Below are 24,801 nucleotides of genomic sequence, written 5' to 3'. Positions count from 1 at the left end.
TTTGACCAAGCTGGTCCAAACAAACTATTACCTTCACTACTAGATCTGCCTGTTGAGTGTGCTGTATAAACTGTATGTTGCCTCAGCTATATATAGTATGCAGTAGTGCTGTGTTGTAGCAATGGGATAGGGAACTTCTTGTCTAGAACAAAACCGAATCCGTCTGAACCGGACTCAGCTATCCACAAGGATACAAAGAATACAAAGCTTCCTTAGTAGGAGTTGGAGATTGTGGCATCATTCACCTGTCTCCCTGCCTCAGCCAATCAGAGGAAGCTTTGTGTTTACTTGTAGAATACAAAGCCTCCTGCGAATGGTTGAGCACCACTCAGCTGACTTGATTTTGTTCCAAGGGCAGAACGGGAAGTTTCCACCCTACTGTTGGAACAAAGCACTACTGCATACTATATATATAGCTGAGGCTACATACAGTTTATATAGCACACTCAATCGGCAGATCGAGTAGCGAAGGTAATAGTTTGTTTGGAGCAGCTTCACTCAAATTATTTAAAGTGATTATAAAGGTTCGTTTTTTTTTTTGTTTGTTTTTTGTTTTTTTATATAACAAACATGTCATACTTACCTGCTCTGTGCAAGGGTTTTGCACAGAACAGCCTGGATCCTCTTCTTCTGGGGTGCCCTGGCGGCGCTCCTGGACTCTCCTCTTTATTGGGTGCCCCCAAGGAGAGACGCTTTCCCTGGGGGCACCCGTGTAGCTGGCTCCCGAGTCCTGCTGCTGCGTCCATTGACACAGACAGCAGGACTCAGGCCCACCCCCATGTCACTGGATTTGATTGACAGCAGCGGGAGCCAATGGGGACCCAAGACAGCAGCTGGAGCTTCTGGGCTCCCTTTCATCGCTGGAACGATCAGTTCAGGTAAGAAAGGGGAGTGGGGGGAGGGGGGCTCTGCGGGGCAGCTGCAGCACAGAAGGTTTTTCACTTTAATGCATAGCATGCATTAAAGTGGTTGTAAACCCTTACAACCAACTTTGACCTACAGGTAAGCCTAGATTAAGGCTTACCTGTAGGTCCAAGAAATATCTCCTAAACCTATACGGTTTAGGAGATATTTACCCGAAGACAGCCAACGCTGTCTACGGCACATGCCCTGTAGACAGTGGCTCGCAGGCGCACTGGGCAGGCCGCAGATCGCGGCGATATGCCGCGAATGTCGGCTCCCGTGCGCATGCGCGGGAGTGACATCATCACGGCTCCGGCGATTCACAGCACCGGAGCTGTGAGACCCGGAAGTTGCTCCGGGATCCATGGCAGCGGCGAAGAGGAAGACGGAGGACCGCTTTGGGGGCTTCGCTCTCAGGTAAGTTATTCATAATGAGCTAGTATGCTATGCATGCTAGCTCATTATGCCTTTGCCTTACAGGGTGTGCCTTTTAAAAAAAATAATAAATTGCCTTTACTTCCAATGGCTAAAACATGGCAATAAGCATCATATTTTCGTGAGACTGAATACAGTTAAAGCTTATTTTTATGGGATTTACCATGATAGAAAGAAAAACTCTACTAGCTATCTTTGGGAATGATAAGCAAGAAGTGCAACTGCCATCACTATTGCCTGAAGTAAAACAGATCTACATCCCTAGGAAAACAAGGATTTCCTTGCCTACAAGAAATTGGAAACAAAGTTCACCAACAAACATCATTGCGGTGTAGAATGATATGTGTCTTCAAACTGGCTCCTGTAAGAACAACATATGCAATGCCTTATGTGGCCTTTCAAAAGCTTTATCTAGTGTCCTCAAATCTAGGAAAAGTTCACTTCACTGTCAGCTGTGATTGTATAAACAATTACTTAATCGCAATGCATTCAGTGGAAATGAAACCAAGCCAATAGAGACTTACAACCTTTGAATTCTCACTCTACTGTATTGTGTTAGGACAAGTTTACAAAAAGCAGTCATTCAGTTGGCTACCAGCAAGCAATGTCTTTATTGCCAAAATACATTAAAAAAAGCAAAACAGCCAAAAGAATACACACACAGTTTTCCTTCAGTAAAGGCATTTTAACCACTTCAAAACAGGGCCAAATCTGACATCTTTCACATATATGTGAAAATCAACATATTTCTTCCTAGAAAATTACTTGGAACCCCCAAACATTATTTGTATATATACAAAAGTGAGTACACCCCTCATATTTTTGTAAATATTTTATTATATCTTTTCATGTGACAACCCCTTAAGAAATGACACTTTGCTACAATGTAAAGTAGGGAGTGTGCAGCTTGTATAACAGTGTAAGTTTGCTGTCCCCTCAAAATCAACACACAGCCATATATGTCTAAACCGCTGGCAACGAAATTGAGTACACCTCTAAGTGAAAATGTCCAGACTGGGCCCAAAGTGTCAATATTTTGTGTGGCCACCATTATTTTCCAGCACTACCTTAACCCTCTCGAGCATGGAGTTCACCAGAGCTTCACAGGTTGCCATTTGAGTCCTCTTCCACTCCTCCATGACGACATCACAGAGTTGGTATATGTTAGAGACCTTGCGCTCCTCCACCTTCTGAGAATGCCCCACAGATGCTCAATAGGGTTTAAGTCTGTAGACATTCTTGGTCATTCCATCACCTTCACCCTCAGCTTCTTTAGCAAGGCAGTGGTCATCTTGGAGGTGTGTGTTGGGGTCATTATCATGTTGGAATACTGCCCTGCGGCCCAGTCTCCTAAGGGAGGGGATCATGCTCTGCTTCAGTAAGTCACAGTTCATGTTGGAATTCATGGTTCATCAATGAACTGTAGCTCCCCAGTGCCGGTGTCTTGTCAAATAGCGTCCTCCATCGGATAGTGTCCCCTGCGTACTGCGCATGTGCAGTACACAGGAACACAGATTCCGTCAGCTTCGTCTGCTCCGTACTGCGCATGCGCAGTACGGAGCGGACACCATTTGATGGGCGGACTCTATTAGGCAGAACACCAGCAGCACTCATGTAGCCCCAGACCATGACATTCCCACCACCATGCTTGACTGTAGGCAAGACACACTTGTCTTTGTACTCCTCACCTGGTTGCCGCCACACATGCTTGACACCATCTGAACCAAATAAGTTTATGTTGGTTTCATCAGACGACATGACATGGTTCCAGTAATCATGTCCTTAGTCTGTTTGTCTTCAGCAAACTGTTTGCATCATTTTTAGAAGAGGCTTCCTTCTGAGATGACAGCCATACAGACCAATTTGATGCAGTGTGCGGCATATGGTCTGAGCACTGACAGGCTGAACCCCCACCCCTTGCTGGCAGCACTCATATGTCCTGTTAAACCGCTGTATGGTCTTGGCCACTGTGCTGCAGCTCAGTTTCAGGGTCTTGGCAATCTTCTTATAGCCTAGGCCATATTTATCTAGAGCAACAATTATTTTTTTCAGATCCTCAGAGTTCTTTGTCATGAGGTGCCATGTTTAACTTCCAGTAACCAGTATGAGAGACTGAGAACGATAACACCAAATTTAACACAACTCATTGACACCTGAGACCTTGTAACACTAACGAGTCACATGACACCGGGGAGGAAAAATGGCTAGTTGGGCCAAATTTGGACATTTTAACTTAGGGGTGTACTCACTTTTGTTGACAGCAGTTTAGACATTAATGGCTGTGTATTGAGTTATTTTGAGGGGACAGTAAATTTACACTGTTATACAAGCTGTTCCCTCACTACTTTACATTGTAGAAAAGTGTCATTTATTCAGTGTTGTCACATGAAAAGATATCATAAAATATTTACAAAAATGTGAGGGGTGTACTCACTTTTGTGAGATACTATATATATTTTATTTTTTTAGCAGAGGTCCTAGAGAATAAAATGGTGGGTGTTTCAATTTGCATGTCACTTGTGTCGTTTGGGAAAAAAATCCACTTTAACCAATTGCAAAGCATATAACTTAGATATACTGCGACAAAGTGGCTTGGCTGCACGTGATCCGACACTTCTGGGTGTGGGAAGCACATGCGTGCCGGTGGCAGTCTGCTTCCCCTGTCATTATACGCAGTGGGTGCTGATTGGCAGGTACCGCGGACTTAATGTCCGCCAGCACCCACGATCATTCACTACAGAGGGAGAATGGCAGTCTGCCTATGTAAACAAGGCAGATCCCCATTCTGTCAGTACAGAAGGCATGGATCCTGTGTTCCTACAAAGCAGAGAAACAGATCTATGCCTTCCTCTAGTACAAACACCTCCCCCACAGTGAGAAAACACACAGGCACACAGTTAACACTTTGATCACCCTTGATGTTCATCATAAAGAACGGTAAACAAGGCAGATCGCCATTCTGTCAGTAGGGAAGGCATGGATCCTGTGTTCCTGCAAGGCAGGGACATGGATTTATGGCTTCCCCTAGTAAAAGCACCACCCACAGTATATTAAAACATAGGCTAGGAACACAGTTAACCCTTTGATCGCCCCCAATGTTAACCCCTTCTCAGCAAGTGTCATAAGTACAGTGACAGTGCATTTTTTAGCACTGATTACTGAATTAGTATCACTGGTCCCCAAAAAGTGTCAAAAGCGTCAGTTAGGTGTCTGATTTGTCTGCTGCAATATCACAGTCCTGCTATAAGTCACTGATTGCCACCATTACTACCCTGTTTCCCTGAAAATAAGCCCTACACCAAAAATAAGACCTGGCATTATTTTCAGGATGGCTGCAATATAACCCCTACCCTGAAAATAAGACCTAGTTAAAGTCATTGTAAAAACATGTAATCTGTTTTGTAAAAAGATTATATAATGTGCAGTGTGTCTCCTTATTGTGGAAAATACCTTATTTACAGCACCGCTGGGGAATCACGTGACCCACCAGAGATCTTTTCCTCTCCTCCCAGCTGACATCAGCGGTCTCTCCCTCTGCAGTGCTGGGAGAGGGAAAGAAGAGCTTCAGTGGGTCATGTGAGCGCTCAGCGGTGCTGTACATAAGGTCTTTCCCATAATTGTCTTTTTACAAAGCAGATTACATAATTTTACAATGACTTTAACCAAGATTTATTTTTGGTATTACAGAATGTCATAATGCTGACCTGTGAACTGACAGGGGGAGTGGAGACAGGAACTTTTTATAAACATTTTATTATTTTATTACAGTTTTTTTAGAACGTAGAGAGGAGTAAATGACAGAGCTCAAGCACTGTGCTGTCTATCATGCTGTAACCTGTTGCCGCCCGCCAACCGTCATATGACTGAAGAGCGGTGCGGCTCTTGTTCTGGACCGACGTCATATGACGGCGGCCCATTCACACAGGGCATGTGCGCAATCGCGGGCGCACAGCCCTGCACTGTTGGTGGTGGCCTGTCCCCGAGACCCAGCGTGTCCCCTACAGGGGTGAATAGCCATTGGGCATGGCTGTTCACCATGTGATCGGACGCAATTACGTCACAGCCGATCACAAATGGGTATTCCCTGCTTTAGACCATGCATGCACGCGATCCGGAGCACGCATCGCTGTCATGTCGGTGGCGGCGTGTTCCAGGAACACTGCTCGTCACCAAGAAGGATCACAGCCGTATTTTTTAAAAGCCCATAAACTCCACTCTATGTTAGCCTATGTGTCCATGCACACATGGATGTTTTTTAGCTTTAACCACTTGCTTACTGGGCACTTAAACCCCCCTCAGTCCCAGACCAATTTTCAGCTTTCAGCGCTGATGCACTTTGAATGACAATTGCGCGGGCATACAACACTGTACCCAAATGAAATTTTTATCATTTTTTTCCCACAAATAGAGCTTTCTTTTGGTGGTATTTAGTTACAGCTCGGAGTTTTATTTTTTGCTAAACAAACAAAAAAAGATGCAAAAAAAATAAAAGAAATAAATCATGTTTTAATAGTTTGTTATAAAATTTTGCAAACGGGTCATTTTTCTCCTTCATTGAAGTGCGCTGATTAGGCGGCACTGATGGCTGCATTGGTGGGCACTGATGGGCTGCATTGGTGGGCACTGATGGGCTGCATTGGTGGGCACTGATAGGCTGCACTGGTGGGCACTGATAGGCATAGTTAAGGCGGCACTAATAGGCACAGATAAGGCGGCACCGATGGGCACAGATAAGGCGGCACTGATGGGCAAAGATGGGCACAGATAAGATGGCATGGATGGGTGGCACGGATAAGTGGCATGGATGGGTGGCACGGATGGGCACTGATAGGTACCACTGATAGATGGGACTGATGGGCACTGATAGGTGGCACTGATAGGTGGCTCTGATAGGTGGCACTGCTGGGCACTGATGGGCGGCACTGCTGGGCACTGATGGGCGGCACTGCTGGGCACTGATGGGCGGCACTGGGTCGCAGCACCTTTGAGGCAGATTGTGGGCACTGTGGGTGGCACTGTTGGTGGCACTGCTGGATGGCACTGTGGGTGGCATTGTGGGTGGCACTGTAGGTGGCACTGTGGGCACTGATGGGGGCACTGATGGGGGCACTGATGGGGGCACTTACTTTTATTCAGGATGGCACGGCGGTGGGCAGGTGGGCACTGGCAGGGGGCAGGTGGTCAGCTGTATTGCTGGCCGTGATCGGGACTGATGTCCCGATCACGGCCGCCGGTGATCGGCTTTTTTTTTCTCTCCTCGCGCTGTCAGCGCGAGGAGGAATAATAGCCGATTACCAGCTCCGTTCTATCACATGATCAGCTGTCATTGGCTGACAGCTGATCACGTGATAAGGGGTCGGGATCGACCCCTTGCACGGATCGGTGATCAGGCGAGTCTCACGGACTCGCCGATCACAGAGCGCGCCGCGCGCGCCCCTCAGGGGGCGCGCAGGCCGCTCGTATCCGGGACGACGTCAATAGACGTCGTCCCGGAAATGTAGGTCCGCGCTGATGCCGTCATTTGGCAATAGCGCGGATCTGTAGTGGTTAATGAGCAGTGGAGTTTATGGGCTTTTTTCTGAACACCAGAAATTCGCGTTCAAAGTGCCGCTTATAAACGCTCATAAACACGCGTTAATTAGTGTTCGGCATTCTATTTTTTCAATGCATTGTGGGAGTTTGGAATGCACTGTGGGATTTTTGGAGTGTCCTCTGTGTATTTTTATTGAAAACGCCCATAAACGCTAGTACAAAACGCTGTTAAAAGCACGTTTTTCAACCAGCATTTTAAGATAGCAATCTGGCGTCCAGAAAAAGCTTTTTTGAGCTTCAGTGTGCATGGAGCCTAAATGTAAACATAGACCAGTTACTAGCTGTTACCGGCTCTTCTCTACTCACACACAGTTTCCAGTGTGAGGAGAGAAGAGCCAGGAGCAGTGAGTTACTGATCTATGTGTGTATTGTAGTGTACTGCACCAACACCACAAAAAAGAGAACCCAATTACAGCTGTCACCCAACAGTCACCACATGATTTATTACAAAAGTGCCCGTCAGCCATCAGTGCCCTCAAAGGGCACCTGTCACCCATCAGTGCCCACAAAGTGCACCTGTCATCGTCAAAGACTGCCGTCAGCGGTGCACCTGTCACCCATCAGTGACCATCATCAGTGACCGCCATCAGTGACCATCCATGACCCTGATCTGTTACCTATCAGTCCCATAAAGTGCACCAGTCACCATCAGAGACTGCCTTCAGTGACTGTCACCCGTTACCTGTCACCTACCAGTGCCCGTCACCTGTCACCCACCAATGACCGTCACAGGTCACCTGTCTCCCATCAGTGACCGTCACCTGTCATCTGTCGCACAGCCCATCAGAAAAAATATCCAAATGATTCTATACAAGTGAGGAGGAGTTCCAGATCCTCTCCATGACTGATGAGAGCAGCGGGGAGTTCTCATCAGATTCAAATGCCAATTCCGATTGTGAATCAAATCCAGCATTTTAACAGATTGATAGTAGTGGGATTGGCAAATGAATCAGAGGAAGAATGGATCCCTCCTAAAAGAGCATGGCGCTCTGGAAACCAGGCAGCAACCAGCAATATACCCCAGGATCAAATTCCCAGGTCCAGTACCAGCCACGCCGCCAGAAAAAGGCCACAACAAATGCCCAGGCCCAGCACGAGCACTGCTGCAGCATCACACCCAAATACCAGGAACTTCAAATCCCCCAACTACCAGCACTGGAGTGCCACGTCCCCCAAGAGCCAGGGCCGCTACACATCTTCCAGCTGGTTTTGCCAATCCAACATGGCTGCCTTCCGACTCAGGATCAGCAAGAATTCCCTCTTTCACCATACAGCCAGGTGTGCAGGCCAATACCCAAAATTTTTCTGAAATTTATTGTTTTTATTTATTTTTGCCCGACACTTTGCTGCAACTCATCGTGGGCCAGACCAATTTATATGCCCAGCAGCCTATTGCCAACAACTCCCAATCATCATACGCCCATCCATTTGAGTGGAAGGATTTGACTATGGGGGAGTTCAAAGTGTTTATGGGCCTCACCATAAACAAGGGGCTTACAAAAAAATGAAGGACATGCCTATTGATCCACCACCTCCATCTACCACATGCCCATTTATTCTTCTGTAATGTCCCGATACGAAATGATAATGCGCTTTCTTCATTTCAGTGACAACTGCAATCATCCAAATTATGCTAAATTATATAAAATTCGCCCACTCATTCATTTCTTTCCCAACGATTTGCAGAACTCTATGTCCCCGGTAAGCAAATATGTGTAGATGAGTCCTTGGTACCCTTTTAAGGCTGGCTAGGAATAAAAAAATACATTCCTAGCAAAAGGGCCAAATACGGAGTGAAATTTTATAAGGGATATCTGTATGCGTTCCGCATATACGAAGGAAGCGATTCACAGCTTCAGCCCCCTGAGTGCCCGGCCTACATGGGCACAACTGGTAAAATTTATGGGACCTGGCATACCCACTGCTGAAGAAAGGTTACCACACATACCTGGATAACTTCTACACCAGTCTGCCCCTTTTCAAAAACCCATACCTCTCAGAAACACTGGCCTCTGGAACCTCCAGAAAGAATAGGAAGGGCTTCCCACAAGCCATAGTGAATAAGAAATTGCGAAGGAGAGAAAAAGCAACTTTGAGATGCAACAAAGTGCTGGCCTTGAGGTGGAAGGATACCAGGAATGTGTACATGATGTCAACCATCCATGATGACACTACAGTTGAAGTTCAGAGAAGACCAGGTCCCATTGTATAGTCAACATGTGTACAAGATTACAATCTGTACATGGGGGGGGGGGGGATTTCAACGACCAAATGCTTCAGCCCTATTTATCAACGAGGAGGTCCCGTACCTGGTACAAGAAAGTAGCACTCAATTTAATTCATTTGGCCATTTATAATGCCTACATAATTCACACCAAATCCACAAAAAGCCCTGCGCACTTCCTAAAATTCATAGAAGTTGTGATGTCCCTCATCTACCATCAAAGACTCCCCCCCCCCCCAGAAAACCTTTGCTCTGATGCTGTTAGCTGACTTCATGAACGCCACTTCCCGGACAACATTCCACCATCTGAAGCAGGCTGAAGATGCCAAAAAAGATGTCGAGTATACAGCAAAAAAACAATTTTGAAGATACCATCTACCATTGTCCCCAGTGTCTCTTCGAACTCAGCCTTTGCATTGGTGAATGCTTCAGACTATATCACACACCCCTAAAATATTAGCCCATATTCTTAACCATTTTCACATTTTCATCATCTGTGCTGACCATTTCCCATGCTTCCTCAAATAACCATGCCACTGCCTTCCACGTGAACTGACCCTGGCCTGTTCTTTGACTATGCCTCTACCAACCGTTGGATTGCTTCCACGTGAACTGACCCTGGCTTGTTTTATCAACCACGCTTCTGCCTACTGCTTGGACTGCTTCCACGTGAACTGACCCTGGCTGTTTTATGGACTATGCTTTTGCCTACCGCTTGGACTGATCTGTTGCCCTGCTACTGTACAGGGGTCTCACATGTGAGAGGCTCCAGAAATTTTTTCCCGGATGGAGAAAACTATTTTTTTGTTGTCTCCAGGTTTCGTAATTTCCGGATTAGGGTCTGGAGTCCGGGGGCTTCATAGAGATTTGGGTGGGTCGAAGCCTCTACCCCTGTGCACAAGTCTTACCTGATTGCAGCCCTCAGCCTGCTGCTGCTTTACTGCTGCCATGCCTCTGCCTGCAGCATAAACTGACCACACCTCTGCCTGCTACCTGGACTATGGAAATAATTCGATGTAGCAAGAGGCAGTATATTTATGAAGGGCTGGAGAGCGGTACAATAATGAGTGCAGGCAGGTAACGGTGAACCAGGACCAATATTGTAGCTGTGTTGGCTGTCTCTGCCTGGACAATTTCTATGGACAAATGCTTTGGCTGTGCTGACGATATCCTTGTGCTGACTATAGGCAATATTACTGCCTGGATAATTACTTTTGTTGCTAAGCACATCCTTGCCTGCTGCCTGGACCAATTTTATCCTCTGGGGACACTACTAAAACCAAATATAAGGGCCTTCAAAAATAATAGGTTGTTAGGAAATTAGATGTGTAATTTATGCTTGTAGAACACCTGAAGGTGCTACTTCAATGGTGGGCCTCTGTATGTGGTCAGGCTGTGTAAAAGTATTACACATGCATGTGGTATTGCCATACTCAGGAGGAGTAGCAGAATGTATTTTGTGGTGTAATTTTTGCTATGTACATGCTATGCGTTGGAAATATCTTAAAAATTGACAACTTTGTAGGGAAAAATGCATTTTCATTTTTTTTACCACATTTCCCCAAAACTTCTGGAAAAAAATAAACCGCTCAAAAGACTCATTATGCCTCATAGATTATATGTTGTGGTGTCTGCTTTCCAAAAATTGGGTCATTTTTGTGCGTATTTGTACTTTCCTGGCTTGTTAGTGTCTCAAGAAATGAGATAGGTCTTCAGTACATTAGGTGTGATCAGGTGTGATCAATTTTCAATGATTGGCACCATAGCTTGTAGACTCTATAACTTTCAGAAAGACCAAATAATATACACTAATTAGGGTTATTTTTACCAAAGATATGTAGCCATATAAATTTTGGCCAAAGTTTATGAAGAAATATTATTAATTTGCAAAATTTTATGACAGAAACAAAGAAAAGGACATTTTTCCACCAAATTTTCAGTCTTTTTTTATTTATAGCAGAAAAAAAAAAACACTAGTGATTAAGTACCACAAAAAGAAAGCTCTATTTGTGTGAAAAAATTTCCTTTGGGTACAGTTTTGCATGACTGAGTAATTGTCATTTAACCACTTAAGGACCGCCACATGGCAATGTACGTCGGTGCAATGGCACCGACAGGCACAAACACGTACATGTACGTGCTTGCCTTCCAGCGGGTGGGGGGTCCGATCGGACCCCCTCCCGCTGGATGCGGCGGTCCGTTTCACTTCAGGAGCGATCCGGGATGAGGGGATGGCCGTTGGTTTCTGGCTATCCCCTCCTGGCGAATGAGAAGCTTCCCCCGCTGTGTATAGTAAACACAGGCAGGGAGGAAGTGATGTCATTCTCCTCTGAGCGGTCTTATTGACCGGACTACAAGGAGAACAGTGAAAGTAAGTGTGCACCAACACTACACTGACATGTAGGCACACATAGGCACACAAACCCGCCCCCCCCAGTTAGAAGCTCATTGGTTTCTATGCAGAAGTGAGCCTGATTTTGCACTTTCCAGCTTTAGTAAATAAACCCCATTGTGTACTTAAAAGTGGTTTATGCCTGTATTGTACCCACCATGAATTAATAAGACATCCCTTGAAAATAAGCCCTAGTGTGTTTTTTGTAGCCAAAATTAATATAAGACCCGGTCTTATTTTCGGGTAAACACAGTAGTAAAAAAAAAAGAAAAAAAATGAAAAAAAAAAAATAATAATAATAAATAAATAATAATATCCCTCAACAATATGTAGCAGAATACATATTGGTCTAAATTGATGAAGAAATTAAATTTTTTTCTATTTTTTATTAGATATGTTTTATAGCAGAAAGTAAAAATTATTATTTTATTTTGTTTCAAAATTGTCTTTTTTTTGTTCATAGCGCAAAACATAAAAACCACAGAGGTGATCAAATAACACCAAAAGAAAGCTCTATTTGTAGGAAAAAAAGGACATAAATTTTATTTGGGTACAACGTCGCAGGACTGCTCAATTGTCAGTTAAAATAATGCAGTGCCGCATCGCAAAAAATGGCCTGGTCATAAAGGGGGTAAATCTTCCAGAGGGCAATGGTTACTGAATTTTATTGCACATAAACACTATATAATACACATTTTTTTGTTAAAATACCCACACGCCAATCTACAGTACCAAAAAATCTCCATAGGCAACATTTCAACCGCCTTTACCAGTTTACAGAGTTACACTGGAGGTCTGGAGCTAAAATGATTGTTCTCAATCTGACAGTCACAGCAATACCTCATATGTGTGGTGTGATTACTGTTGTTTGTATATGCATGCCGGACTTTTGAATATATATATATATATATATATATATATACACAAATATATATTCTTTATTTTATTAAAAACTTTTTTTTTTACACTGTCTCTTTAATTTTGTTTTCTTAGCAACTTTATTCAGTTGAGTACATCAACTTTATATCATCCCTTGGCCATTACAGGTCCTCCTTATGAAGAGCTCTGGGGTCTATTACACCCCAGATCTATCCTTGGCAAATAATGCAGCTGATCAGACACAGGTCAGTCTGATCGGCTGCTTTCCTGGCAACTAGCGGCCAGGTAAACAAAGAACCAAAACCGGACGTGACAAAATCCTCTTTCGGTTTCTGGGATCATAGAGAGGGAAGAACAACGTCAGTTCCTCTCTCTGTGTTTACTGCTGCAGATCCGCAGATGCGCTGCCAGTTGAATCAGTCTCGGGCTTCCCAATCAGAAGGCGGCCACTCAAATCACTTCGGCTTAACAAGGAATAACCAGCTGCAAATTATCATCCCGATATAACTACTTCTCTCCCAGGACGTTATATGATGTCCACCCGGGGGAAATGGTTGAGGCTTCATTCACACCAAACGTACAGAAAAACTGGTGTAAAAATGCACTGATATCACGAGTCTACAGCACTTTTCATGTGTGTTTCAGTGAGTTTTCATGCTTGTTGATGTCAGATTTTTAATATGCACAGATTTACATCACATCCTGTGTCAGAGAAGAGGGCAGTTAATTGTTAGCGTTATTGCAGAGCCTTTCATAGCCCTTACCAGAGCCTTCCTTTATATCATAGTCCCTTGACTGTCAGAATACCCAAGAGGTGCCTTCATCTGATTAGATATAATCACTGTTTGACTGAAAATGTTCCATTTGGCTCTTAAAAAAATGTATTATATAAATAAGAAAATAAAAGAATCAACATTTGTTCGACTTTTGTGTTGCCGGAAATTCCACCCACGGCTCGCATTTTGGCCGATTCCACTCTACAATGCAGTGTACTACATATAGAAATATGAATTTATCACTCGTGTACACTGCACCACAACTCAATATTGCACTGCACAATAAGTAGTTATTTAATGCTCACATGAATAAGTCTTTACTCCTCGGAAACAACCTTGTTGCATACATACAAATCCACAAGCACACCAGCAGACTTGAAGGGGTTTAAAATGTATGAATGCAGCAATTTAAAGCAGATACAAAATCACAATGTTCTACTACTAAAGTCCCTTTTTTTCAAATGCTGGTGCCATGCCCAATGAGGACTGCTACCCTTCGTGGGATGGCCCAACCTGCCTTGCACTTCCACGTCACCAAATTTATGTTTATGAGAAGTTGGGTTTCAGGAAATTAACTCAATCTCAAAAGGCTCAGGATCACATGCCTCTCAGGGCCATTTACTGGCTGCCTGGTTACAGGTTTAACAAGGAAGAAAAGCGTAAACATGTACACAACTGGATGGAGATTTTTTATTTTTTTGGGGATAAATCCAAGATAAGATTCTGTTCATAGCTCAACACTCAAAAAAGGACACAAGCTTCTTCTGAGACAGAGTCACGCATTTTGCCTTCAAGTAGGCTTCAATGGGAGTGTATGAAAAAATGCACAAACACGTTGTTTATGCAATTTGTTGCCTAGTTAAAGGGGTGCTCCAGCCTTAAAAAACACTGTAGCTGCTGACTTTTAATAAGGACACTTACCTGTCCAGGGCACCCGCAATGTCACCCCCCCCCCCCCCGGCCGATACGTCCCTCATATCGTGTCCGGGCGCCGCCATCCTCACTATGGGAAACAGGCAGTGAAGCCTTGCGACTTCACTGCCTGTTTCCTACTGCACATGCACGAGTCACGCAGCACTTGGTGAATGGGACACACACCTGAATCCCCCATTCCCCCATTGTGACAGTGGGCAGGGTATCCTTTTCCAACACCCGCTATCACAATGTAAAGGTAGCGCGGCTGTGCGGGGCTCCGCTCACACACAACTGTGTCATTCATTCACAGAGTTCTGTGAATGAACTACTGTGAATAAATAAATAAAAAACTCACACATCCCTGCATCAACAAAAGTAATGTGGATGCAGGGGTCTCTTGCTGATTCGTTGTATTCTGACAGGTGGACCCCCCTTCTAGAATACACAATCAGCACTGCAGTTATTGGCCGCAAGCTCTGATTAAATGATTGTTTCCCAGCATGGCTGTTGGACAGAAGCCAGTTGTTAAACCAGCTTCTGTTGAAACAGACAGTGGTACGCATATATCAACATTTTGGTACATGTATACCCAGATTTAGAACCCTTGATTGCAGCTTGTGCCTGAACTAGAGATATTCTCTCATACAGTCACTGGGACAAAAACAGATTAACTCCCCTGGCGGTATTCCTGAGTCTGGCTCGGGGTGAAAATTTTGTACCATTAGCGGGAACCCCGAGCCAGACTCGGGACCGCATTGCTGAATCCAGGGAGAGTTTACTTACCTTGTCCCCTGGATCCAGCGATGCCCCCCCCCGGTGTACGAGCGAGCCGTCCTCCGCTCGACCTATCATGGTGCCGATCTCCATTCCCTGCGAGCGTTGCGACGCACAGGGACGGAGAACGGTGCCAAATTCAAAAAGTTAAACACACACATTACATACAGTATAATGTAATCTTACAGATTACATTGCTGTATGTAATTATTTCCATCCCCTTTGTCCCTAGTGGTCTGTCCAGTGTCCTGCATGCAGTTTTATATTATGAAAACTGTTCTTTATGCCTGGAAACTGGAGATTGTCCATAGCAACCAAAACAGTCCCTTTACATCAAAAATGGTTTTAGACCAGCTAGAAAACAGCGATAATAAATTGGGATCACTCACAGAATTGAGGGATAGCGATTTGCGGGGAGATCCGTCATCAAATACTGAAAAGTAACGACAGTGACAATTCTGCAACTGAGCAGATTTCAGTGTTTTTGATTTGATTACATTATTGAATATTTTTATTATTGTTATATTATTATTTGGTATAATTATTTATAGTTATTTATTATATTATAATTTATGATTTCATTTTTCAAACTTTATCATACCTGGGATGTCTCCTAGACTCTGGTTTGAACAGATTTAAGAGAGTTATTCCTAAGAATTGCAGGACTACAATATAAAATGCCAAATTTTCATGCAAAATAATTGTACCGCTTTCAGCACCTAAAATCCAAAATAATCATACGGCCAGGGAGGTTAATTGCCAGAATGGAATAAAGGTAAAATCTTGGTGAAAAGGTGAATCTCCCTAACACGGACACAAACAGCAATAAAAACCTGACAGGTCTTCGAATTCCTCTCCACTCTATCCAAAACTAAAAAAAGGTTTTGCCTTTGGTTAAACTTTAAGTACGCCCTTGTGAAGGAGGCCTGACTCACAGACCTGGAAAACATATGCACAAAAGATCATAGATTCAAGTAAACACACCTTTTATGTAGACAATATTTGCTTAGCCTGGAGCTTTAAAAGTTAACTCCACTTCTGTGGGGAAAAAAATTAGCACAAAAAAAAAATTGATATAGCATATACAATTGCGACACAAGTCATATTGTGATTTAATTTTATTAAAATTCCTAACACCCTCAGTCTGAAGGTCAACAAAGGCAGCCTTTTATTTTCCTTGTCAAGCTGCAGATCTGTAATTTTCTTTAAAATGCAATATGGCAACCTGGAGGAATCCTGCACACAAAATGTGTACAGAACCCCCCCCAGATATGTCATGTTCTGTGTTTGTGATTGGCTGACTGATTTTCCCAGAAGTCCTCTGCACTAAGATACAAATAATATTTTGAGCAACTCCTGCAACAAAAATGTAATTTTTGGTGAGATACACTTAAAGAGGGATTCCACCCGACAAAAATTATTAAAAGCCAGCAGCTACAGATACTACTGACATTTAATAAATGGACACTTACCTTTCCTGGGGTCCAGTGATGTCAGCAGCCGAGGCCGATCGATCGCTCGGCTCTCGGCTGCTGCCGCCCCCATTCTCGGTGAGGGAATCAGGAAGTGAAGCATTGCGGCTTCACTTCCCGGTTCCCTACTGCGCATGCGCAAGTCACGCAGCGCAATGGGAATGGTCTGCACTGTCTCTGGGACCTGGAAGAGGCATAGACTCTGATGGGAGTCTATGCCCGGAAGTGGGTGCAATATACACCGCTCCTAAAGCGCCCCTTCCCATTGAAATCAATAGGAAGTGCCTGCAAAATGCCTGCAAAGTGCCAGAAAAGCGACTGCAAAGCGCTTTTGGCAGCAGAGCTTTGTGGGTGCTTTTAACCCTTTATTTGGCCACTAGCAGGGGTTAAAAGCGCCCCAATAGCACTTGAAAAGCGCTGGTAAAGCGCTGCTAGTTTAAGTGGCGCTTTACGAGCGTTTTTCGGGCGCTGACATTGTGAAAGGGCTCTTAAAGCACTTGGGCTTTCACATTAGAATTACAGATGAGGCTTCTTTCAAGCGCTTTACAGGCGCTTTTTAATTCGAAAGCGCTTGAAAAACGCCCCAGTGTGAAAGGGGTCTAAGGAGAAATCATGTTTAAAGGGATGCAGACCCTGCAGCTTGCCTCATTAGAGCCCTGCAGGTACAGCAGCTGATTGATAATTATGAAATCACTCCTATACAGATTCAATGAGCCCATGAGACAAACAAACAGCTATTCCTTCAGAATAACAAAAAGTAGGAATCTGCAATAAAATTTGTTAAAATCTTTGCAATGTACTTAGATCACCCAGAGGAGAATGTTCTTTCTCTACAAAAGTGGAGTTACTCTTTAAAAGCTGATCTCATGTCTAAATTATATTCAAGTAAACTACAAAGCATGACATGTTTAACTTTCTTTTATATGTTTTATAACATTTCTAAACATGTTACACTATCTCATAATATTTTCAATCCAGGTTTACATATTTGATGTGTAATGCAGTTCAGAATCTAAAGTTCTGTCTCCAAATCAAATGAGTGCGACCAATACCAACCAACCTAAGTTACACTTCACAACACTTTTCACAGACCTGTACTGCAATGCATCCCACATACTGTGCAAATGAATGGGCTACCATGATGCAGCGCATGTTAAAGCAAAATACCGCAACTTTACATTGCAAAGGTGACCTAGAGGCTAAGAAAATGTCCAAGCCATTAATCTAATATTATAACTTTAACATCAACCTCATAACATTGTACTGCGTCTGTAAAACTATAATATCAGTAGCTGGAAAACTAGTCCCTATTACACGGCACTGAAACAGGGCATTCCTGAGGAATTCATAATGTAAATCAGGGCTAAGTCCATGAATCTTTGTTTGCTTCAAATTGGTTTTGCATTCTCATACAAATCTATAGAAATGCAATACTCACTGTACAGGACACCAGGGATGGGTCCTTGATGGTAAATATGTGTCACCATTGTTTGGATTGTGGTCCCTTTAGAGGGGGGCAACAAGAGATGCCACTTTGATTGCTCATAATTAACCCATCTGCAAGAGGGCTCTGAAAAGGATAGGGAGTCGTCAGCAAGGGTTGATGAGGTGTTGTGTGAAGCTGGACACAGTGGGGGATTTACTAAAACTGGAGCACTCAGAATCTGGTGCAGCTGTGCATAGTGCACTGTGCACCCTCCAGTTTTAGTAAATCTCCCTCCCCCAGTATGCTACGGGCAGCTAGTTTTCTAAACCTTGGAAGGAGGTAGGAACTTTAAAACTCTGTTGTGGGACAAGTCTATTCTCCCCGTGAGTTGAGGCTTTGCTTTACTAGCGATAATGGACTGCTTGTTTGTTTATGCTGAAGATCAGCTGTTTTGGTTGCCTTCTGGAGCAAATAGTCTATTTTAAAATATATATTTCTGTCTAGTGATCTGGACCCCCAAATATCAAACCACTTAAAGTGGCTGTAAACCATCACATATAGTGAACAACCTCAGATGATACATAGAGATGAAAACAAATCCCTTCTACATAGGTTTTACTTGTTTATCTGCAGCCCTCTCTTCCCTACACCCCTTCAAAAAGACAGAAAAGTGTTAAAATCTGCCTCCATCTGTTAGTATCACAGACGAGAGGGTGGAGAGCTGCAGTTACAGTGTGTGAGAGCTGATTGGAGGAAGGCCCCTTTCACACTGAGGCGTTTTTCAAGCACTACATCGCTAAAAGTGCCTGAAAAAAAACGTCTCCTTTCACACTGGAGCGGTGCATTAGTAGGACGGTAAAAAAAGTCCCGCTAGCAGCAATTTTGGAGCGGTGTATTCACCGCTCCTAAATCACTCCTACCCATTGAAATCAATGGGGCAGCGCGGCTATAAAGCGGTGCTTTGCGGGCGGTTTTAACCCTTTTAAAACGACGGTAAAGCGGTGCTAAAAATAGTGATGCTATACCGCCAATGCCCGCACCGCCCCAGTGTGAAAGGGGCAGAAAGGATCATACATACACACACACACACACACATACACACACACACACACACACACACACACACACACACATACACACAGCAGAAGGACTGTATTCAGAGTAGATAAGCTGTGTGTTTCACCAGATAGAAACGAAACTTAGGCTGGGTTCAAACTTGTGTGATCACAGACATTGCTTGTGATTCGCACTTCGCACTGCATTGCTGTGCAGATCACATGCTATGACTGTTTGATGCAAATTCAGCCATACAAACTTTATGGCTGAAATCGATTCGCATTCACATCCAAATGGTGAAGGACCCTTTTTTTTGGTCCTCAGTGGAATCGAATCGCATGGGTGTTCAAACCTATGCGATCCAATTCCTGTACCATTTCACAGTTCACATTGTGATCTGCGAACCGATCTGGGGTGTCATTAACTTTACACTCGCAGCGGTTCGCAGATGTCAGTACGAACCGCTGGCGATTCAGGTGCAATGCGAGAAGCCTGCACAGGAATTGCGCTGGTTCCCACATCGCATCAGTGTACTCATTTATTTATTTTTTTAGATACTTACGTGTTTCGCTCAGATTTCATGAGTTCATAAATCACTGTTTTTTTTTATCATCCATCCTTTGGCATGTAATCTCTACTGGTAGAGGTAGAGTCCTCCCCTCTACCAACAACGTTCGCTTCCAGCAGCTGAAAGCCTCACCTGAGTCCTAATTCCTATTAACAATGTCGGAGCCAATTTCTCTCTTCTTGTTCAGGTGACATGTATATCAGAGGCTTTCCCATGAATGAGGGAACACAAGTTTACTCGGTCATAAGAGCGCTCTGACTGTGTAAACATCTCCTCCCATCCTTGCTTGGTTAGCATAGAAATGGGACATACATGTGGCATATTTCACTTCCAGGAACTACAGAAGTGTTGGCAACTGTGGGGTTACTGCAGTCATGTAATCACAAGGAAACACTACTAAAAGCAGCATTTTTTTATATTTGAGCAATAGCAGCAAGCAAAGATAGTCTACTATATGGCAGTGCAACATTTGAGGCATGGAGGCTTTCCAATTCAAAGTTAAAGCAGGTCAGATACAGGTCAGAGGGAGCTCTAGTGTAGGTCAAACACACCTGTCAATGAATGCAGAACTTTCTCAAGCCGATGTCACTGACACAAGCCCAAAGCCCATCAACACCGTCCTCAACTCACTTCCACATAATAAAAGGAAACCTACTGTGAGAAGAATTCAGAGGCTGCCTTTGTTGACCTTCAGACTGAGGGTGTTAGGAATCTCTACAGAGGATCAGAGGCTGTGTGCACTCACTTCACAATAACTGGTGGTCTAATTTTTTTCACCACAGGTTGACTTCAAGAGCTCGTTCACCATTTGGCAGCCCTTGATGCCTCTCTGAAAAGCAATTTGTGGTAGATTGCTTTTCAGAGGCAGTTGACAGGTGGCTGCAAGGAGAAAGGTTTCTTCCTTACAGCCTATTTTAAACCTCATGCATTACATGCACTTGAATGTGTCATGCTTTGCGGTAGGGTATCATTTTCACCATGGTATGTCTACAGCCCTGAGTGGCTTCATGTTCTCCTTTAGGTGGGCAGTGGGGGGGCAGTAAAAGTTGTTTTTACTGCCCTTCAGCTGACAGTGAGAACGAGTCTTAAGCCCCATACACACTATCAGTTTTTCTGCTGAGTTTTTCCTTCAGGTTTACCAAAACCATGTAGTGGAAGGGCATGCCTGATTGCATACAAATTGAAACTCCTAAGGTTTGACCTCATATTACATGGTTTTGGTAAATCTGAAGGAAAAACTCAGCAGAAAAACTGATAGTGTGTATGGGGCTTTAAAGAACGTGACCTGCTGAGGGTAGTTGGGTATCATAGGTGGTAGACACTGTTGTAAACTATACCAACTATATGTCAGCTGCCAACAGCATACTTACACTACATTCTCTGTGATTTCACTACTCTTTTTAGTAACACACAAGCATCTCCAGAATAAACAAACACTGTCTAAATACAAGAGGCGTGTGTATTCTTACTTCAATCTTGGTGCACTGTGTATTTTTTTTCCCACAAATCTGTGCAGTGATCTAGTGTAAAATGACCTTTGTGCAACAGCTTCCTGTAATAAAGACCAGGCATTGCTGCTCTCTCTCCTTGTGCAGGGTGACTGGTCTCTTCTCTGCCCCATCCTGTAATTTTCTGCAGGCAGCCTGTAGTGGGTGGAGCCTGCTGGGTCCTTCAGCTCTTTGCACAGGCCATGTACAGCAGTAATGATGTCACTGCTATTTTTACAGGGTAAGAACTTGGTTTGGAAAGGTGTTTGGAACACAAAAAGTAGATCTATATCATTTGTGGATTCTGAGGAATACATTTAAATGAAACCTCTTGTACTGGGAGTTCAGCTTTAATATTGAGACTACTCTAAATCATGCAGAATAACATCAATAATGTGTAAATCTCTGTCCAGCCTACAGGCCAAGGGGAACACTTCCCACAGGAGTCTTTCATTATCAGTACATAATAAGGCAGTGTTGGACAGAGCTCAGTTATACTGCTTTGTAGTCAAAGCCAAAAATATGCAGAATTAAACAGCCATGTCTGTCTTCCTTTCCACATTATATTTGTGACTTAGGAAACAGGACATTTGATGCATGCCTGCTTGCCAGGATGTGACCTGACTTCATATACAAGTCTATGTTCAGTACAATAAAGTCCATTCACAACAGTAACAATAATTTGGTTCTATCGGGAGCTGAGAAGGAGTATAGGCAGAAGAAGAAAAAAAAAAATTACAGGCAACCACAAGCCATAATCTGCAACAAGCAAAGCGCCTGGAGGGGAACTGCTGTCGTTCAGAGAGCAGCTGGAAAGACTACAAACACGACTGACTCGCATACTGTAACCAAGAGGGATCTGGCTGCACCATTTATAATGCTGAGAATCTGACAGTCCACAGACACAAAGCAACTGCCAGGGAATCCAATCAACAGGCTTGCTTCACTTTCAGTAGCGGGTGTCACAATGAACCGCACTCACCGTGTACACAATCACTGCAGAATGGGGGCTATGATTTGTACAGTATATACATACAATACGCATCCATAACAATCTGTGATACAAATTGCACAAATATACATCCAAATCCTGTAATATAAATCCTGAACGACCAGGAATAATGAAAAACCGCAATAAAAGGAATATTGAGGACCAGGTTCACCAGACTGTATGGGAGAGATTTACTGAAACTAGAGTAGTCAGGATCTGGTGCAGGTCTACATGGTAGCCAATCAGATTCTAACTTCAGCTTCTTCAATTAATCTTTGGCAGCAAAACCTGAAAGCCGATTGGTTTCTATGCAGAGCGGCACCAGATTTTGCACTCTCCAGTTTTAGTAAATAACCCCCTATGAGCCATGGAAATGCTGTGTGACCTCTAATATTCCTCCATGTTCCACCCAGTGATGTATATTATCTCCTCCATCAGATATCCCTGTCTATTGACCGTGCATGCCTGTGTTTACCTACATTGATTACCTAATCCCTCCCTGAGCTCCAGCATGTCATACAAAACAAGGCTGAACACGGGGCGTACAATGTCCAATGGATGTGTGCAGCAGATCTAAAAGCATACAGGACATGATTATACACATTCACAGGAGGCTGTGCAAGGCTTAGACATGCATAGTCGTGATTCACTCTGCCCTGTGTACTGACATGTGTACTGTGCATAGACATGTTATGTTACGCTGTACAGTCGATGGTGTGTACATTTGTGTCACCGAGTTTACGAAGGAATACCTGCATGTGACAATGTATACAGAGGAATATGTCCATGTGACAATGTATACAGAGGAATTCCTGTATGTGAAAATGTATACTGACCAATATGTCTATGTGGCAATGTACACAGCAGAATGTACTGTATCCTTCATACAAACACATGGATTTCAATGTACATATTTTATGGACATTCACCAGTATAGATTACTGTATACAGACACATAGAAACATGTGTCTATCCTTATACTGAAGAGTGTATGCCAGAGTGTATACTATAGGGGTGAATGTATACACTTCACTGCACAGTGTATGGGTGTACCTCAGTGTATACATTGTACATACATACATGAGTAGAGTATACAGTTGCATGTCAGAATGTATAGTCTTTGGGGTGTGAAAGGAAATGGCTCAATGTATACAATGTAAATATAACTGTCTTATCTAAAATCTATATCTATTAAAGAGTACAGTTTATAGATATATATGTCATGGGTGTGAATGTATGGACATGTGTGTGTGAGTAGCTCTGTGTATACAATGTAAATACATATATATATATCCTTATATTGAAGAATACAGTATACAGATGTATATGTCAGAGTGCGTAGAATATGAGGTGAATGCATGGATATGTATAGGGGGCACCTCAGTGTACACAATATATGGATATGTATGTATATACCTCAGTGTATACAATGTAAATATGTGTATCTTTTTATAGCAGACTATGGTATATATATATGTGTGTAGTTGTGTGTGTACATTGTACTAAACACTTCAACATATACATATAAAATGTAACAGTGTCCATTGTAAACAATGTATGGATAGCAATGTGTATACAATGTATATAGACGTATATATGTGCAACTCAATGTCTACAATGTATGTGTGTTCCACTGTGTACACAATGTATAGCTATGTATGGAAAAGTATGTGTATACAATGTATGGAGATGTATGTACCTCAGTGTATACAATGTATAGAGATGTATGTACCTTGGTGTATACAATGTATGGAGATGTATGTACCTCAGTTTATACAATGTATGGAGATGTATGGACCTCAGTGTATACAATGTATAGAGATGTATGTACCTCAGTGTATACAATGTATAGAGATGTATGTACATTGTTGTATACAATGTATGGAGATGTATGTACCTCGGTGTATACAATGTATGGAGATGTATGTACCTCAGTGTATACAATGTATGGAGATGTATGTACCTCGGTGTATACAATGTATGGAGATGTATGTACCTCGTGTATACAATGTATGGAGATGTATGTACCTCGGTGTATACAATGTATTGGAGATGTATGTACCTCAGTGTATACAATGTATGGAGATGTATGTACCTCAGTGTATACAATGTATAGAGATGTATGTACATTGTTGTATACAATGTATGGAGATGTATGTACCTCAGTATATAGAAGGTATGTGTGGTCTGTGCTCCCCCATGCAGTTTGGGGGTCCCTGCCTCCCTCTCCCGGACTCACATAATGTTTGGAGGGGTTCCTCCTCTTCTGTACATCCTCCACACACACGTCCAGCACTTCCCGGGACATCATGTTGCGGTGGGTGGGTAGGTAGGTAGGGAGATGAGTGGTTGGGTCGGTCTGTCGGTCGGTCGGTGTCTGTGTGTCTCTCTAGGACTGGCTCATGGTCGGGCTGGGTGTCAGGCCCGGCTCCTCATATTGCGGTGACCGGGGAGGACAGCTGGTCAGACTGGCGGCTCCTCTCAGTGCCATGTGCTGATTACACTACCATGTGCGGGGGGAGGAGGAGGGGCGCCCTCTGCTGTCTGCCCACCCGCCCGAGAGCCGGCCCTCCGATATATAAGCGGTGTCCGCTCCTCTCAGCCGGTGTCAGTCCCGGGGCTCGGCGGTGGTCGGTGGAGGGTGGGGCAGCACAGCCCGGGGAAGAGAATAGAGACCGCCAAATTCAAAGCCCTGAGCGGAGAGCGGACACACATCACTCGGAGCTTCCCTCAGGAGAACAGTGACGAATACACCGAACGTCTTACATGTTACACTGGATGTGGAGGGAAGAAGAACGTTCTTTGTGTTTGGATGGAGTGGTGAGGAGTTAGACCCTCTGAGGGGAATACATAAAAACTGAGACCAGTTCAATCTCTGTTGGTGCCATTGCCCATAGTAACCAGTCAGTGT

General features: G+C 43.7%; 1 protein-coding gene across 3 annotated transcripts in view; it reads right to left on the bottom strand.

Annotated features, from left to right (window-relative positions):
• SH3PXD2A (SH3 and PX domains 2A) overlaps positions 1–24,448 on the bottom strand; it is a 472,602-nt gene extending 448,154 nt beyond the window's left edge. For 2 of the 3 annotated variants that reach the window (XM_077455259.1, XM_077455260.1), the window contains exon 1: positions 24,130–24,446. In XM_077455259.1, coding sequence (XP_077311385.1) covers positions 24,130–24,201 — 72 coding nt within the window. In that variant the 5' untranslated portion in view covers positions 24,202–24,446. Of the gene's footprint in view, positions 1–24,129 lie in introns of all 3 variants that reach the window. The other variant, XM_077455261.1, reaches the window with a different exon arrangement.
• Positions 24,449–24,801: the final 353 nt, after the last annotated feature.

This window comes from Lithobates pipiens, unplaced genomic scaffold (genome assembly GCF_037356315.1).
Source record: "Lithobates pipiens isolate NorthernLeopardFrog02 unplaced genomic scaffold, aLitPip1_a1.2 Scaffold_25, whole genome shotgun sequence".
Lineage (NCBI taxonomy): Eukaryota > Metazoa > Chordata > Amphibia > Anura > Ranidae > Lithobates > Lithobates pipiens.
The sequence above is the reverse complement of the archived record's forward strand: the minus strand, read 5'-3'. Positions and strand labels throughout refer to the sequence as shown.